We start from the raw sequence: 19,688 nt of genomic DNA, 5'->3' as shown, positions 1-19,688 counted from the left end.
TTCTGGGATGTTATTATATGTGCATTAATCATTAATATGTATAGGAGCTTTATTTTAATTTGGGACCGAGCAAGGTCACTCTACAGGGCAGCTGGCTTCGAGGACATTTAATTGTTTTCAGGACTATTGACCAGACAGATCACCATGTTCCAGGCCGAGGACTGTTGTTCTGAGTTCGCAATGAAGATCTGTGAAGGACTCTTAAATTGCTTTGACTTGGATTCTGGCAGATGGCGATAATCGAATCAACTTCCGAAAATACTCGCATATTGTTTAAAAATACTGTCGCCCGGTTTACCTTATATGAAGTTATTATGCTTACTTGTGCAAATTCTTACGCAGTTGTTTTGGTTTCCGATCCGCTCGGGTCACCTTGTATGGTTACTTGTGCAAATTCTTACGCAGGTGTTTTTGGTTTCCGACCTGATACGCAATTGTTGTGGCAGTTGTTTTTTGACCTTAATGGTGTAATTCGGTTATCTTATGCAATTGTTTGAATCAGATTACCTTAAGTGTTTTGATTATGCGCGACTAAATGGACAGAGGAGGTTGCCGTTTCTTCAGAATGTCATGGTGGCGAGGACGAGCCAGGACGATTCTCACTTGCAAGTTTAAACGCTGGAATATGTCAACGATGTCTCTCTGTTTTTATTAAAGTACAGTGGTAACTCGTCATACGGCCGCTCGTCATACAAAATGCTCGTCTTACGGGGGAAATTTCGATCGAATAATTCGCCCGTGATGCGGTCAAAATTTCGTGATGCGACCAAGCCAGGTGGCCATGGCATTTTTTTTTGCATATCTTTCGTGTATAACAATATTTACGAGCACCGGATGAGTTATTCAGACCAGGAAACGCACAACGCTCATGCGCGGGAAAAAGAGGGCTTTCTGGGTAAAGAAGTATACTCGTGCACACAACGCCGACAGGCAATGGCACTCAGAATAAAACCTTACCCACAATCAATACATGGGTAAGCTCAGCTGCTGCATTTCCTGTTATTTTTATCTAATACGAGGAGTATTATATTACTTCTCGTTGGCTGCTCATAAGAACATCAGGGGCACTGGCTCGCAACAGCATCCCCAGTAGCAACTCTATCATAGGCGCCGTTCGAGGGGATGCGAATACAGATGCTACAAGCTAAAAGGAGCCGCTAGCCAGCGCCCCCGAAGCTCCCATGAGCAGCGGCGCGATCGCTGATAAAAGACTGCTGCTCGTTGGCAAGTGGTCGTGCGTTATCCGATTGTGAGGACATTTGTGTGCATCATTTTCGGAATATTTTGAAAGGAATAGTACGACAGCAAACAGCCCATCGATAGCGAACGTGAGGGTGGAGTGTTTGTTCCGTTTACGAGTGAGTTGTGTGGAGAAAAAGGTAAATCTATCTCTCTCTCTCTAACGTATGTATACAGTACTGTATGTATTCTCTCGGTTTTATTAAATGTTTTTTTCAGTACAAACCAATGCGTGTTACTTATACAAGCCTTAAACATACAAATGCACTTATATAAACCTTCAATATACTTATATAGGCCTTAAATATAAATTATAATACAAAATATAGCACTGAGCAACTTACAAACAAATTCAACTTATGAACAATCGCTCGGAACCTAACTCGTTCGTAAGTAGGGGAGCGTCTGTACTCAATCAGACCAAACCATGCCAATGTGCTTTTTGCTAGCTATGTATGACTACGTTTCCCACAATCCTTTGTGGCGCGGCAGCAAACGTGCACACCGGTTTGCCCGCAGTAATGAAATGATAACACGGGAGAGCAAGGTAGAATGAGAAATCGTTGACACGTGTCTTGCAGCTCTGCAAGTGATGCCCAAATCTGTGGAGTGACGCTATGGCTGTCGAAGGTAAATTGAGGTTCATTTCAGTTTCTGCTCTTTCTCGTGAGCGTGTGTTTATAGCTGGCGGGTGATCGATCATACATAGAAAATCACTGCGAAAGGCAGGAATGCAGTTATTTCTGTGCCCAGAATTAGAAAGGGAAAATACTGAAAGGGGTAATAATTGTTCCGCGATCCTCATCAATGTGCCGGTAATCTATTCATTTTAACGCACACCTCTTGGAGCATTATTCCTCCCCACGCGCTTTCTCTATTGTTGACGACTGTGCGCGTGACGAGTTTGCTGAGTGACGCGTCGACGCAGCCCATTGACAGATCTGCAACCTGCCAGACTAGGGTTTTTGTTTTGCAACATCATCGCCCGTCTTACGAGAACCTCTTAACCTCTTCTTTTGGAAAGGCTTTGTCTGATTGTTATGTAATTCCTCGTACCCCGTTTGAACATTTGCCCAAGATTAGACAAGCTCATCCTGCAGCAGGTGGTCTAACATGTGGATCAACCTCCATGTAATTGTGAGTAAATAGCTGCTGAAGCCATATAGGTTGTGAGTGAGGACTGTGGATGTAAAATAAGTGCTGGAATCCTCTGGACTGCTGGTGCTTTGCAATGCTGGGCAGGTCTCCTCATCTTATCGGGGGTATTTTATGGATCCAGAATCCAATGAGAGGTATGTCTGCAACTGTATTTTAGATGAAACCCTATGCCTCCCCTTTTTTTTCAGGCTGAATACCAAAGCTTGTTTGACTGGAATGAGATTCTGTCAACACTGCATACCTTTCATCTAGCCAAACTATGTGTCACCATTTGTACTTGAACTTCGTTAGTCTCGTGGGAATTGATGACGTGTAAGATGAAAGACTGTTTGTGTAGTTTGCTATCTCTAAAAAGGACAATGAATATGTCTCAGGGCTAATTATTAGGTAGACAATTGTTGAAAATATGTTTTGTTGAATCCTTGCTGAAGTCTTGTTCAGCTTTGTTAATTAAGAACAATTTAATATCAGTTGTGACCTTTCTCCAAAAGGGAACTACAGTTTAGTAATGTGACAATAACCTTTAGTGTTGCACAATTTACAGTCGTTTTTTTTTTGTAATTTTTCACAAAAAATAGAATGGAAATCACTAAAGAACATTGGACCAGTTTACAAATCAAATGGTAGACTGGCACTGAGATTATTTTACAGTCTGTTTGACACGACTATATTAACTTTTCTAAATTCAAATAATGCAGAAACAATAGAGTCAAAGAAGTAGAACACAGCTAAACTCACATTAAATATACAATTAAATTTAAGACTATGAAAAAATAGCTGTATCATTGATGGATTAATCATTAATACAATTTTAATCAAACAGGAGACATCTTTAACATACACTGATTACAACTTGCAAGTGAAAATCACTCCCGATTCGTCTTCATCCAGGAGGATTCTGAAGAGCGGCATACTCTTCTCCATTTAGTCGCGCCATACTCAAAACATTTAATGTAATCTGATTCAAAACAATTGCATAAGCTAACCGAATAACACCATTATGGTCAAAAAACAACTGCTCATATTAGATCGAAACCAAAACACCTGCGTAAGAATTTGCAGTATAAGCATAATAATTTCTTTATAAGGTAAACTGCCGGCGTCCAAGTCAAAGCAATTTATGAGTCCTTTGCAGATCTTCATTGCGAACTTGCATCTGGGTGTCTGGGTTGCATCGAGGTGTATCTCCCAGTAAACAGTCCTTGGAGCCGAGGATACGGTGAGGTGTTACGTCAACAAGCTGGAGCCAGCAGGGTGACCTCGAGTTTGCCCCAGTCAAATTAAAGACACTCTTATACAAAAGTAATTAAAATGCATACATCTATAATATTATCCAGAATAACCCCAACAATCATAATCAGATTATTTTAAGTACAGTAATACCTTGAGATACGAGCTTAATACATCCCGAGACCGAGCTCGTATGTCAATTTACTCGTATCTCAAATCAATTTTTCCAATAGAAATGAACTAAATACAAACCCTAACCCACCTACTCAATCAATGGTTCACTTTCCTGACTTTGGAATGTATTAAGATTGGTTAATTGAATTTAAATTATTGTGTGTGATAGTTATGCTAAAAACAGAAATCAAAAAGCGGGTAAATACTTTGTCAAGGCCCTGTAATAAAAAAACTAAACAAATCAAAGTGCTCCCTTCATCCCTTGACTAATAATGAAGCATTTTTACATGTTTGTTTCACAGTGTTCAGTGAATGTATACATTTGGCCATTATCTAAAAATAATCTTTCCATTTTTAGAGTGATAGCTCCCTAAATTAGATACCACCACCTCAAGTGGTAAAACTAAAGACGCCACTGATATCATGGTAAAATATCCATCCAGCACTTCAATGGTACAAACATCAGCTCTTATTTATGATGCTGAAGGAAAATAAAAGACTTGTGCAGCGTGACTTTCCGTTCCAGTGGTCCATCAACCCCTCAGACACAAAAATGTAGGTCAACTGTTTCATCATTTATAACACTTGAGAAGACATTACTTTGAATAAGCAAGGAGCACTGTTGAAAGGTGCACTGAAATTCTAATGTCACTCCAAGTTTTAAACTCACAATTTGCACTTGGCAGTGGGGGAGACAACCAAAACAACACAAAAAGGGATAAATGTTTTGACTTAGATTGCTGTCTTAAGCTACAGGCACTTTTAATATGATGAAATAAAGTGGAAACACATCGCATAATATCCATTTAGGAATTAGAGATACCACTTTGCTCCTGGGAGCATTCTGTTTGGCTGATTTGCCTTGATGTGTGCTTTGGCATCTTCTTTGAACATGTTGCTTGGCTTTTGATGTACTTTGCTTTCTCAACTGTGAGGTTTTCCTAATTGAATTTACCCAATTCAATTTACTAGACATGGAATAGAATCAGTGATGGAGGGAAATAAAATTATCTCGAAGTAAATTGTCACAACACAGGGTCTGATTACATGATCGCCTTTACTTATTTGGTTTGTTAATTAGCAAGGCATAATAAAGTGCTGAAATTAAAGCTAATTTATTTCTTGAAATACAATAAAGCTGTTCAGGGCAGATGCCATATAGAAGAGGTTCTAACTTTCCTATTCATACTAAATGCTTATTATAATTTAGTAGTATAATTTTATATATAGGGATACTGGACATAAAATTGTTCGTACTTTACTGCTACGAGGTGTTGAATTAATCTTAAGTAACGGGCCCCTAGTTCCATCGCTTAAAAAATGAACAACATTTAAAAAAAAAGATTTTAGCAACAATTTCCATAAAACTGCCTGCTGAGATGGGATGAACTCCAGCACCCCTCGCGACCCTTGAGGATTAGCGGTACAGAAAAAGAAAAAAAAAGAAAACTAGCCTCATAGTGTAATGCCTTATGACACAATTGAAAACAATGTGAATGGTAGTGTTCTCTCTACGTTTGCTGTAATGGAGTGATAGACCTTTGATAGATGGATGATTTCTTAGAATTCTAATAATAATAATGATTTGCATTCTAAGCAGACCTTCGCAGCATTGGTGCTTGATGCCCTAATTTAAAAAAATATGACAGATGACGCTCAGGGCACGTGTGATATTTGGGCAAAAGGTTCAGATTTAAATCAATTAGATGCATAATGATAGCAGCAAGAGTGCATCCCGAGTCTGGCCAAAGCAGTTGTTTATGCCTGCGGCTGAATTTGTTCATTTGCCTCTTGCCTCTATGCATGAAGCTTCCTTAATGTCCTGCTTCGCCTGCTTGTGCATCACTTCAGAAAGGTCAATCCAAATCTACTACCAGATTTAAGCAGCTACAGAATTGGTGAAATAAAACAATTTCAGCATCTGTGGTATATGATTACATCTGTTCTGTAATAAAAACTAAGGAGTGTGTCCTCAACTATAGTCAAGGAGGAGATTAAGATTACTGAGAATGTAGCAAAAGTATGGGAATTGGCAACTATTGGTAACATGATAAAAACATGTTTCTCTTCTCCCGAGCATTGGTCTGGAACTAACGTTCATTTCGCAACAGTGCATCCGTTGTCTGTAGTTGGGTGCTCGGACGATTCGCCGAAAGACGTTTCGCCGACGGACGTTTGGCCGACGGACAGTTCGCGGAACGGATGTTTCGCCGAAGCGCTCGCCCCGCCCCCAGATCGTGTGTGTACATGTTTTTCAACCTCGGCTCGCGGGCCATATACGGCCCGTTACAGATAACATTCATTTAGGAATAACAAGGGCATGTACTGCCCCCCGCGGGACATATTTCTAAATACAAGTTCGTACTACAATGTGCTGCCAATTTTTTATATTTTTTATTTTACCCTTGCTTTTAAAGTAGTAGCCATTTGGAGATCACGCAAAACAGTACGTGACAGAAGAAATAGAGAAAATAAAGTAGTAGTAACATTAAGTACTTCTGTAATTAAATTGTAAATCCAGAAATCCTACTCCAGAAAATTTACACCAGTATAGAAAACGTTGAGATTAATCTTTGAATTAAGGTTCTCAGCAATTCATTTTGAATATATATTTCCTAAAATAATGGGAAATTATTTAAAATAAAACTAGAAGTAAAAGTGTGTTCCATGGCATTTCCAGGTATTGTTCTCCAAGCCCTCTAGTCTGTCCAAGGCACTTAGAATTTCACAAGTCTCAAGTCTTCTGTGTTGTTTTTTCTCAGTGTCAGACATCAATTTGCGTCTCCAAATGGCTACTACTTTAAACGCAAGGATAAAATAAAAAAAATAAAAAAATGGCAGCACATTGTAGTACGTACTTGTATTTAGAAATATGTCCAGCGGGGGGCAGTACATGCCCTTGTTATTCCTAAATGAATGTTATCTGTAACGGGCCATATATGGCCCACGGGCCGAGGTTGAAAAATATGTACACACAATCCGGGGGCGGGGCGAGCGCTTCGGCGAAACGTCCGTTCCGCAAACTGTCTGTCGGCCAAACGTCCGTCGGTGAAACGTCTTTCGGCGAATCGTCCGGTCATGCTGTAGTTGTCGGGTGGTGTAATTATAGTTTAATATTTTTGAATTTTTATGGAAAGTTTTTAATATTAATGTTGACAATTTATTTCTTTTAGCCCAGCTTTACTATATCATACCCGTTAACTTATACGTTTTTCCATATTTTATACATTTTTTGATCATTTCAAATTGTGTACGCTGTATGACAACTTTTGTACGTTTTTTGTTGTTGTAAAAAGTACATTTATTGTAAGACCGATCTCGTTTTACCCATTTCAGCAAGCAATGCACCCAGACAGTCAAGCTGTCAGCGTCATACAGCGACATCTACAGAATTTTGAATTTAGTGAATACAAAATGTGCTCCGACTGATTGGGCACCATGTCATGTTTGGGGAAAATTTTTGACTTTTAATAGCGCCCTGTGTGAGTAAATATGTGCCGTGTTGTGTTTGTATGGTTTATTATTTATCGCTTAATAAGGGAAATTGCAATCATTAATAAAGGGAGCAATTGGCCGAGGTTGACAGGTATGTATCCTGTACGTATGGTAACCAGAGACGAAAAAAATAATTGCATTTCAGTAAAAAACAAATAAACAAATTAGATAAAATAGTTTAAAAACACAGTCGAAACTAAACAAGCATCAGTAACCTTCCGGAAAACATGCCATCGCATAGCAATAAGATAACTAAGATAAGACTAATTAAGAGTGCAAAGCAGAAATTGTCGTTTGTCTCTTGTTTTTGTACTTCATACTATAAACTTACCAATATTGATGTTAAAAAAATAAATAAACGAGACTACATGATGTCTTGTAAAGAGCGCTTAAAAAATTGCCAGGACTGGTGTCAATCTGTTTGAAGTTCGAAGCACATGCAAATCAGACTCTGGAGAGAGGAGATAAGTGGAATACTTTTTGCCTTTTATTCAACCATCATCTCTGTGACAAATGATGCAGATTTTTGTGTGCGCGTGTGTGTGAATACACATCATTCAAAAGTCTGAGTGTAGTGGTAGAATTCTACCTCTTAAAATGAGCAGGACATCATATGCACTGCAGATTTGAAGCTTCTGAAGTGATAGTTATGTCCGGATAGGCATTTATGCAGAATCAATGACAGTAAATGGAAGATGTGCGAGAGTAGATTTTGGTATCAGAAGCGTGACCGGACGATTCGCCGAAAGACGTTTCGCCAACGAACGTTTCGCCGACGGACGTTTCGCCGAAACGGGATTCGCGCGCTCGCCCCGCCCCCGGATCGTGTGTGTATATGTTTTTCAACCTTGGCACAAAAAACAACACAATGAGAAACATCCCCACCTTTATTTGTTTAATAAAATAATAAATTAAACACATTTTTTCGGTGAAACGTCCGTTTGGCGAACTGTCCGTTCGGCGAAACGTCCGTTCGGCGAAACGTCCATTCGGCGAACTGTCCGTCGGCGAAATGTCCGTCGACGAAACGTCTTTCGGCGAATCGTCCGAGGAACATTAGAAGTTGAAAATACCCGGATTTTAGACATGGTCACAAATATAGTTAGTTACGCTGTAAGTATGGGAGTATATGCATATGTATATATAATCACACCTATAGGGCGCACTTAAAAGTCTAAAATTTTCTCTGAAATGGACAGGGCACCTAATCAGTTGGTGCACCTTGTTTATGGACTTAATTCGAAATTTTGTATGACCCCAACCGCTTGACTGACTGGTTTCATTTCTTACCGACATGCTATTTATTGCCATCAACCCAGCGGACGTTCACCCTAAAAATAGCCTCCCCTCCTATTCCAAGCTCAGTCCATTCCTGGAAAAAGGTGAATGTAATGGTGCTATTTATAGTAACTTGATAATTTAAAAAAGCCATCTCATTGCTCCTCTCTTCATTCCACTCGTAGCATTACAGTATTGAGGGCAAAACAATAGTCCTTCACCTTCATCTTTTTTGATAGTCTTAATTCCTCTCATCATCTTGTCATTTGCTCTGTATGCCTTTATTCTGGTCACAGCTTTAAGTCTCTCATCATTTCAAAGGAAGACTGTAATTTCTCCTTTCATGAGATCCTCTATCAATCACAATCTCTTCATTTGAGTGGGAGAAGGGCTGAAAGAGTGAACTAGGAGGAAAGGGGAAGCAGTAAAGAGGTAGCAATGGTTGTGCTGCGCATTTCAATTGCATTCAAGACCTAGATCACTTATGTATATTCTTTCCTACATTCCAAGTCCTGTGCTGAAGGTTGCAGAAAAGGATGGAGCCTGTGATTTCTGCGTCTTGATGTGTACCTATAGTTAACCAACAGTTGTCTTTTAATAATAATAATAATTATAATCGGACATAGGCCCTGTCGTCATCATCAACAACAAAAGCCTAATTGTCATCACATCCAGAAACCGCGTATGACAAAATTGGTAGTGCTTCTCCATAAGATGTGTTTTCTCGGCAAAAGACCCAACTAAGTGATAAACTAGAGAGCATAGAGCCGCTGTGTCAGTGTGCGCCGCCATCTTAATAATTAATAAAATAATAATAATAAATTACTATCAATAAAAAATAGAAAAATATTAATAAATAATTTATTCACTATTAAACTGGACAGAGTTTATTGTTGTGTAGTTCCGGCATCTTAATTTACGATAGGTCTACTGCTGTGCAATGCCGTAATCCATTATGAAGACAAGATGTTATTGTTTAAAAAAAAGACCTATTTAAATGAAATGAAAATAGTAATTAGCACATCGATCTCATAGTTCTGAGATTAGGCATTCGATCCTTACCTTCCTGGGTGTAGTTTGCATGTTCCCCCTGGACTTGCATGGGTTTTCTCTGGGTACTCCGGTTTCCTCCCACATCCAAAAAACATACAGCGTAGGCTGTTTGAAAACTTTAATTTTGCCCCTATGTGAATGGTCGTCTGTCGCCTTGTGCCCTGCAATTGACTGGCCACCAATTCAGGGTGTCACCCGCCTGGTGCCCGAAGTCAGCTGGGATAGGCTCCAGCTCCGCCCGTGACCTTATGTGAGGATACGCGGTGCAGAAAATAAATGGACTGGGAAAGAGCTTGTGAGGATGTGGCATGTAAAACAGTTTTTTTTTTTTTTTATCTCAGACATGGTAAAGAACCACTGAAATAACACTATCAATAATTATTCGACATTCATTGAAAGATTTTGCAACATGAAAATCTATTTTTGAACAAGGCAAATAACAAAAAAGTAGCATTTGAAATGAGAAGCTAATTGTCTTGATTTTTACTGCCTTCTCGTAACATTCAACAGAGCAGAATATAAACTCTCTTCTTACTGTACCAGCCTGTTTTTGGAGTGTGGGTGACATTTTCAGTACGTCACATTTTGGGGTGACTCATTCATCAGTCTTCTTTTTAATTGTGAAAATGAGACTTTTCTTGTGCTCTTAAAACTCAGCACCCTCAACAATCTCCACACTTCCAACATGGTTTCTAGTTGTAGAATATGTTTCTTTTTCTCATTCTTTGACACCATCATCACTCTGGACATTTGAACTCTCATCAGTGCTCATTTGTGGATGGGAAAAAACACTCTCTTCTGAGCTAATCTACACTGTTACTCTGTTCTCTTCCTTTGGTTTAATTTGAGGATTTCATAGTTTTTTTTCTTTTTCATTTTTATGTATATTTTCAGTCTTTTTACCCATTTTTTTGTTTGCACTCACAGTTATTATTTTTAATGATTCCAAAAACTGTAGGGTACTTGGCATATTGCGTACCATGCTGGCATCTAGCGGCTAGTACTCAAGTTACATTGGAAGTGATTTTCTTTACTCAAACAACCTTGTAACAGATCCGCAGTTCTTGCATGTTTTGACTATTAACTAAATAAAATACAACCAGCATGTAATAAGCATAAACACTTACATTTTCTTAAAAGACAAAAATGCTCCTTATTTATGGATCAATATTGGTTAATCATGATAGGACATTCCCTTATGTGCACCTTCATGAAATTAAACGTAGTTTAGAAAGATTTAGTTACAAAGAGTATAATATAGTTTAACCTGTTTTCTATTCCCTGTCATTAATTCAAGTGTGCCTTTTGACCTTCACAGCTGTTCACTGCACCCTGAGTCAGAATGGCATTGACCACCAGATGTATCCAGAGGATGTTGAATCGCAGGTAGATGAAGTAGAGGAGTCTGTCGACGGCCCGCCAGTGCTGCTGGATGATGACAGCCCGAGCTACCATGACATCAGCCCGTCCATTTTTCAGCACCGTTTACCACCATATCGCTCAGTGTCTGAATCTGAGCTCACACGGGTGAGGCACCAGAACGAAAGCATTGTAGTATTTATGTGGAAAACCTTTTGGTATCATGTCTCAGCCTTAAGATAAGCACAGCTGTGTTGTACGTTCGGGGGCAAGCCTATTATAAATCACACCATGGGCCAGGGGTGCTAAATCAGAAAGACAGTATTCAGCCAATCACACCGTTAAACCAGCGCAATTTAACAACCAGAATAAAATAGAATAGAGTGCTTTATTATCATTTTACATGGCAGAACGAAACTGTGCTGTAGCTCTGGTTTAGCAGTGTAACAGCGTATACGGAGTATAAAACCTATCTACAGTTGAAAAATAATACCTTTCTATAGAATCCCATCTAGTGTACAGTGTCAATAGGAGTCAGAGCAAATGAGCAGTAAGTATAGGGGCAAAAATAGTGCAGATGGTGGTTGGCATGCATATACCGTACCATGTACCTCTTCTTACAAAATTAATTAGTTCCAGAACTTTTTTCGTAAATTGAAAATTTCGTAAGTAGAGCAATACTTTCTATGTAAATAATCTAATTTTTTCCACGGTCCCCACAAAACTACGAACTAAGCCCTTAAAAATTCATCAACGTGTCCAAATTTTGTAGGAAAAGTGTGAAGACACACAAAAATGAGAGAAAATGGTCATAAAATTATTTAATAAGCCATTAAAATGAATAAACATGCAAAATCTATTCATGTGCATGTGCACGTTTCAGGAAGCTAACATTAGGCAACAGAGGCAGAGAGCAAACGAACACAGAACAATTTTACATTGAACTTTTAATCTTTTGCATTAACGTTTTATGATTTCTTTGGCATCTAATATTCCACCCATTTTATTTATCGGCACTGCTGCTTACCTGTTTGGATTTAAGTTCACCTTCGGTGGTCCTTGTTGACAGATATTTTGAGAAAAATCGATCTGATCTTGCGTTTGACAACTTTTAATGTTTCTAAAATGCTCAAGACATACGTCGCCAAGTGGGCGATTGGAAAACTCGGGAATACTTTTCCAGGATGTTTTTTCCACGAATTCGGAAATTAAAAGGAATGTATTAAGAAATATTGAAATGTAATTAAAAAAAGATAGAAGGGCTGTAAAACACGAAAAACATAAGAGTGGACAGAGCTACTGCCACCGGCTGCTGCGTGAACAGCGCCATCTTGGGAAAGAAGAGTTGTTGTCAACTATGAGTCCATCGAAGGCTCTCGGCCACAGTTTCTTCCACGTCAAAGGCTCTCGGCCACAGCTTCTTCCAAACATAAGTTTAAGCAGACAACGGCAGTCAAAGAAACATAGAGGCATGTTGTGAGACAGCCAATGAGAGCCCAGTAGTTAGAGTGTAGGGAAATTGTCAAGCAAGAAACAGTGTATCCGCGAAAATGTCAAAATAAAATAACGGATATGGGAAATATATTGACGTTTTCGTAACGTGGGTCTTTTTTCGTATCTTGAGGCACTCACTTGCATCTCAAAAAGTTTCGTAACCTGAAAGTTTCGTACCTTTAGGCATTCGTAAGTAGAGGTATGACTGTATTATAGTATATGGCAGACGTTCTGCTTTGTTTACAAGTGCGCATGAACTCTCAATCAAGAGTGACTATGCTACTGTGTCTTGATGTCATGTCTTAATGTAAATTGAATCTACAAAATCATAGTTTATAAAGTAAACCCACAAACTGCTCAATTGACCATTCTGAAACGAAACACAAGTTTCAGTGGTTAATGGTGACCGTGTGTGGAGTTCCAATTTCATTGCACTGTTTCAGGTTAAACTGTGATGTGTTTGTCACCTACTTGGTTTGTGAGTTAATTAATCACAGCATAACAAGAGACAAAGCATCGCACTGCAATATTCATGTTATGCAAAGCTGCTTGAAGCTGTTATATTTATATATAGCTTCAACCTGTTTAGCATTTTGGAAGCAGGATAATGTAATCAGGTATGTTCTGTGAAAATTAACTGTAAATTATGTATTCTTTTCCTGGTTCTCAGACAGTGACAAATACAGTATAAAATTTCATACATTTGTTCTTGCTTACTCCAATAATTAATACTCTGTGTAATTGTGGAATAAATAGTCCACACGTTTTAAGTCATTGCATGTGAGCCAAAAAAAATCTGGTTTATTTTGCCAACCCTGCATGTTTGGTGCAAAAGCTATGTTAATTATGCTCAGCAAACTTGATAACAAGTCCGAGAGCAAATAATGCAAGGTCATGTTTACTGAACTTAACTTGGCACAAATGTGAAATGCAACAGTTTGTAAATCTCCGTCTTTAACAAGATGGTTAACTTTTTTATGGCGCTGTGTGTTATTTTCACACATAACCATACTTGCACTGGTATACATATTGCATCCATTTGCGCTCTTTCACATAATAGATTAATTAATAGGGGTGATATTCAGCTTCTGCCAGGTCTGGAGCTCCTAATTCTAATGAGATAGAGACGGACAGAATAGAAGGTGAAATCAAGCCTGGCAAGGATGCTAATTAGCTGTGAGGAGGATATCAGATAGATAACAATATCTAGAATAGACTCCGTCAACCCTCCAATTAGTGGTGAAGTTCTGTGCAATTTCAACAGAACAACTGCACTGCCTAGTTTATAACACTAGAGGGTACTCTGAAACTATATTATGCTGGACCCAGGCCAACCTTGTTATGTGACACTAAGAAAAATACATTTATCCATGAACATATTTACACTTTATCCACCTTCATGGCTACTTGCAAAATATAATTACTTTAAACGGAGAGTCTCTCTTATTACAATACCCCTCTATTAAGATAACAGGAGATGTTTATTCTTCCTTTTCATTGAGTTATCACATGTTCTTTTTATACCCTTGCCTTGCACACCCACCCCCCCTTTACACCCTGAACAGGTTGACTGTCATTTGGAGAGCACACAGACAACACTTTATAGTTTTCAATCAGTGTTCCTCACATGTGGAAGGAAGCCAACCTGGCACGCCAGATTGATAGTTCCATATCGTATCTGCTACGAATATATCACACAGATCAATCAGGGAAAGATCCACTTGAGACCTTTTTATGGAAGGCACCTTCAAAAAAATATATGGCTGCTGATTGAACGATGGTTCTTCTCATTATACTCATCACTTAAGCCACAGTAAGATTGAAAACAAAGTTTGCCGTCAAAAAAAGAGATATTCAATCAGAGCCATATATTATTTTATGGGAATCTGAACAGTAATTTGTTATTGACATAAATGTGTTCAACCCATTCTTCTGGAAAACTGTTATTTCAGTGTACCATGTCATTCAATGCTTTATAAAAGTTATGACAACACAGTTTCATCCATGTTGTGGGACATGTTCCATGTACAATAATATTATATTTAGCAAAGCTCACAATGGGGTATTGGCTCATCCATGGTGTGATTGTGAGCGTGTCTGGTTGTCTGTCTTTTTGTGTGAATCACTGCTGACCAGTTTAGGATGTAGTCCGCCTTTTGCCCGGAGTCAGATGGGATAGGCTCCGGTCCCCTGCAACACTGACAAATTTAATTGTTAAAATGACTGACTGGATGGATGTTTAGTATAAAAAATATTCACATAGTTACACGAGACAGCAATAAATCTAATAATACCCAAAAGGAGAATTTTAATTAATTCATTTTCTAAGTTGCGTTTTCCTCACAAGGGTAGCAATTATTTGAGATTTAACGGTCAATGGTCATTCGGAGAACCGGGCAAGCGAAGACCTGGCATTTTAAGTGGGAAACAAAACGTATTTGGTATATTTTACCAATATTTTCAAGCATTCATTTTCCTTAGTTTGTGAATATTTAGTCTTGGGAGAAGTATATCTACTCAGAAACGGTTTGTTTGGGAGAAGTATATCTACCCAGAAACGGTTTGTTTGGGAGAAGTATATCTACCCAGAAACGGTTTGTTTGGGAGAAGTATATCTACTCAGAAACGGTTTGTTTGGGAGAAGTATATCTACTCAGAAACGTTTTGTTTTAGTAATATGTATACGAACTATATAAAACATGAAGGATAGTACGTGAACGTGATGGGTTAGTCCAGGGGTGGGCAAACTATTCCACAAATGGCCGGAAGTGGGTGTGGGTTTTCATTCCAACCCATAAAGAGGACACCTTTTCACCAATCTGGTGTCCTACAAGTGCACTCGGTGGATTGCAGTCAGATGCTTCTTGTTTTCTGCAGAAATCTCATTGGCTAAAGTGTCGATGGTGGATCGGTTGGAACAAAAACCTGCACCCACAGCGGCCCTCGAGGACCGGTTTGCCCACCTCTGGGTTAGTCTATAGATCCGGGGTCTCCAAACTATACCACAAAGGGCTGCAATATTTGTAGGATTTCATGCCATCTGAACAAGGGGGCATGTTTTCACCACTAAGGTGTCTAATGTAGTTGTAATTGTAATGTAATTGTGTGCTTTGAGTTGTTTCTTTCAGCAGAAAGCTCATCACTTAAGCCTTTTGTGCAGAATCAGTCTGAACAAAGACCAGGCCACATAGCGGCCCATGGAAGACCGTTTTGGAGAGCCCTGTTTTATGTGCTAGTCAGGTACCCATATAGGACCGTATTTTTGCCTATAAGGGGGTACTTAAAAGTCTAAAATTTTCTCTAAAATGGATGGGGCGCTGATAGGTTCACCAATAGATACGCTTTAAGATAAGGAAGACATCGGAGGCATATTCTGCTTTATCTTGCAAGAGAGAATCGATCCTGACTCGCCTTCGTCCCAGATCATTCTAAAGAACCAAATCCTCTCCTTCCCATTTAATTGCATTAGAGTCAAAACAATTAAGGTTATCTATTCAAAATACTTAAGGTCAGGATTCAAAACAATTGCATAAGAATTAAAACAAGCAAGCATCCATTCAAAACACAGGAATCAAAACAATTGGAATCCAAGTCAAAACAATTAAGAGTCATTCCCGGATCTTCATTGTGAACTTGCGACTGGGTGAGAAGTCGAGGTTTCAAAACAATTTTGATAAGTCCAACTTGATAGAGACCTTTCCCTTTGTTTATCAGGGTTGCAAGCAGATGTACTAAAGTGACCCTTTTTGGTGTCAATAAGCTAAGTTAAACAAAGCATTTCCAATATATAATAATGTATAAACCTAAAGAAAGCGAAGCAAATATATAATAAACCTAACAGGCGCCCAATAAGTCGGTGCACCTTATCTATGCACTAAATTCAAAATTGTCGCTGTATGACCCTGACCGGTTGACTGTCAGGGTACACTTCTTGCAAACATGCTACTTGTATATGGAAAAAAGGCCTGGATTTCAAGCAAAGAGCTCGTACCAGTAGGAAAATATGTATTTACATTTTGTGAAACAATATCGGTTTGCCCCCCGACAATGGCACCTGCAAAGAGATATGCTTATGAGGCACAGTTCAAACTGGGGGCTATCTGCTGGGCAGAGGAACATGGAAATCGAGCTCCATCGGGGCACCTCAACAAAAACATGTCTTGCAAGTGGAGGGAGTTGGTAAATCAGCTTCAACAAGTAAAAAAGACACTGCTGAATTTCCGCGGACGTAAGGTGAACGGTTTGGGAGAGATAGATGTCCAATGGCAAACATAGTTATACAAAGAATGACAGGCAGCGTCAAGCAAGTTATGCGATGATTTGTTAATAGGTTGTGGATGCCTGGGCTAAAGTGTTGGCTAGCAAGGCGAGCTTTTGCCTAAGCCCATCGCCATTACTTTTACGAAAGCCTTTTTTGACGGATTTGTATACGTTTTAATGCTTTGACTTATATTAACACGAGTACACATTACGTCAATAAAGCACAATCAAACTCAGTTTTGCTCCTGCTACCTTTTTTTTTTGTAATATACACAACATTATGGTAGTGCTTTGTGCTCATTGAGCCAAAGCGCATTTTGTATGGGAAAAATACTGAAATTCACCCGCAATTTAGATAGACAGTGCCCTTTAATTCGGTGAGCCCTAGAGGCGTGAAAATACGGTATAATCCTCATGAAATCCCACTGTTTTGCAGCCTCTTTGTTTTTATGTATTCAGCACTCCCAAAATGTTGCGAGATGGAAGTATTAGTTTGTCAGATGTGTGATTTATTCTTTGTTCTATATGCCAATTACTTTGAACCATTATGACGTTGATTCTGGAACTTGAAAGCACGCCATGCAGTCAAATTCACTCAGTGCTACACTGCCAATTTCAATCAGCCACACACTGCATTTAATTCTGAGTCACATGTGCCCACAAAAGGAGGTGATTGCCTCTTGATTAATTTGGCTCACTGATTCCATATTGGATCTCTAAATGCATATCACTGTTGGAGCAATTACATGGTCCATTGTGTATGTTACAATTTGCAGTCGTTACTGTGTGGCTGTTTATTATGACATGCTACGGTTCATGTCAGGTTTGTGCGTTCCCTTCAAGGCTCTGCAATTTCTAGTCTTTAATTTTTGAGCTTGTCCTTGCAGTGTTGCTAAGGCAACATGAAGAAAAGCCATGCTGAGCTTTTAGTTATCAATTAAAGTTAAGGACAACACAGCAGGGAAGCTTGTGTTGCAGCACACTTGCTGAGTTTCTGTTTTATGATTGGAAATATGTTGCTTATTTATCTGTTTGTAATATTTCACCATTTGGGTGTACCAGTTTTTGTGTATGCTTCTTGTGCGTGCTTGTTTCCAAATGTATTCATTTTAGAAAAAAGGCCGTGCTACATTTCAGAGCCTTACTCTGTCACTCAAACCTCTAATTGGCCCGGAATCTTGAGCAGAGCTCTTTGAGCATGATTGTGCTCCTGTTATTTTTGCTCTTGCTCTCTCCTATCCTACTGATGTTTTCTCCCCACTCTTTGGCACTTCAAACTGGCAGTCTGGTACCAGCTTCACCTATTTCCCCCATTCTCAGAAGCACTGCTATGAGGTGAAAGAGAGTAGAATGTAAAACACAGATAGCCCATGACTCACAAATGGGTTCATGGAAAATGAGTCTCGTCTCAACTACGTTTGTGAAGCGCCAACGTTTTCCTTTCTTTTTTCTTTTTCTCCAGTCCTTTGTTTCGTCAGTTAGTACCCCTAAGTACAGTGGTACCGTATTTTCTCGCATATACGCCGTATTTGGCGCTCCAAAAAATGATGAGTGGATCAAGAGTACGGCCTATATGCGCACGAATTAGACTTGGCATGCACGAAACCACAAGGGGACAAAGACGAAATGCCATAACGCAAGACAATGCGGACGATCCGGTCAGATATTTCAAAATAGAATAAAGATAAACAGATAAAACGCTAAACAAAATTTCTTTTGACGTCTATGAATGAAATTCAAGAAAAAAAATAAACCGTATCTTGCATAAAATGTGAAAAAACTCACTTACTTGTGCCTGGCATTGCTCGCTCAGGACGCTGCCATCTATCTTACCGTAGTTAAACGTGCTCTGACTGTCCAAACTCGAGTAGCCTTGATACATGTGTTTAACTCTATCACGTCACTTTCAAAATAAAGTACTTGATCTGAAGTGTATTCATGTTTTGGGGGATATTTGAACTTTTGAGACTTCAGTTATTGTAACTTGAATTTCTGTTGTATATTGAAATATAAAATTTTCCCAGCCAGGCCTTTCGTAATCTGAATATTGCAAATGTAGAGATACTCGTATATACACATGGTTTTCACTACACTTTCACAGTATTTTTTTTTCTCTGTCACCATTCTGTCTGAATTTAGCCTCACTTTCCCTTTTTTGCCTGAGGCTCCTAGTCAGGGTTAATTAACATTGAGTTGAGCGGTGTTTAATGGTTAATGCGGTTTCTTCCTCCTATAAACCACCCCCACCTCCCTGCAGATTCAGCACCAATGCGAGCTGCCCAGCAATCGCATCAAGTGCAACATGGACTTTCCTACCTGCATATCAGCTTCATTTGTTGTCGTCTCACTTTTGTCTTCCTACTCAGAATACTGACATTTGAACTGACGTTTCTAGAAGCCTTGATCTACATGAGCCTGAATAGCCACTGTTGATGTTGGGTGTTCACTCAATCTCAACTGATTTTTTTTTTACCATGGAACATTACACTGTAAATCAGAATGAGATGCATCGAACCCACCAAAAAATAATAATAGTGGTGAATATACCTAAGTCGTTATTAATTGGTCCCCAAATTTTTTTCGTAAGTGGAGCAGTACTTTATATGTAAATTCTGTCATCCGTTCCACAGTCCTCAAACTACCAACTAACCTAAAATGATCAGTGTCCCACTTTTGTAGGAAAGATGGAAAAAACAGACAAAAATGAAAGAAAATTATTTATTAATGTATTAAAATGAATAACAAGCATGCAAAAACATGTTCTATTGGTGCAGTAGCAATGTACAGTCAGGAGGAAGCTAACATATGTGTGTGTGTGTGTATATATATATATATATATATATATATATATATATATATATATATACACATATATACACATATATACACATATATACATATATATATATACACATATATACATATATATACACATATATACATATATA

General features: G+C 38.8%; 1 protein-coding gene across 3 annotated transcripts in view; it reads left to right on the top strand.

Moving 5' to 3' along the window:
• Positions 1–1,726: 1,726 nt before the first annotated feature.
• Positions 1,727–19,688, top strand: part of samd12 (sterile alpha motif domain containing 12) — a 68,323-nt gene continuing 50,361 nt past the window's right edge. The window contains exons 1-3 of one of the 3 annotated variants that reach the window (XM_077591093.1): positions 1,914–2,376; positions 2,482–2,531; positions 10,946–11,154. In XM_077591093.1, the coding sequence (XP_077447219.1) occupies positions 2,525–2,531; positions 10,946–11,154 (216 nt within the window). In that variant the 5' untranslated portion in view covers positions 1,914–2,376; positions 2,482–2,524. Of the gene's footprint in view, positions 1,870–1,911; positions 2,532–10,945; positions 11,155–19,688 lie in introns of those variants that run through there. The other 2 variants (XM_077591092.1, XM_077591091.1) reach the window with 2 other exon arrangements.

The sequence above is a fragment of the Stigmatopora argus genome, chromosome 21, assembly GCF_051989625.1.
Source record: "Stigmatopora argus isolate UIUO_Sarg chromosome 21, RoL_Sarg_1.0, whole genome shotgun sequence".
NCBI classification, from domain to species: domain Eukaryota; kingdom Metazoa; phylum Chordata; class Actinopteri; order Syngnathiformes; family Syngnathidae; genus Stigmatopora; species Stigmatopora argus.
This window is presented reverse-complemented; position numbering and strand designations above follow the sequence as displayed.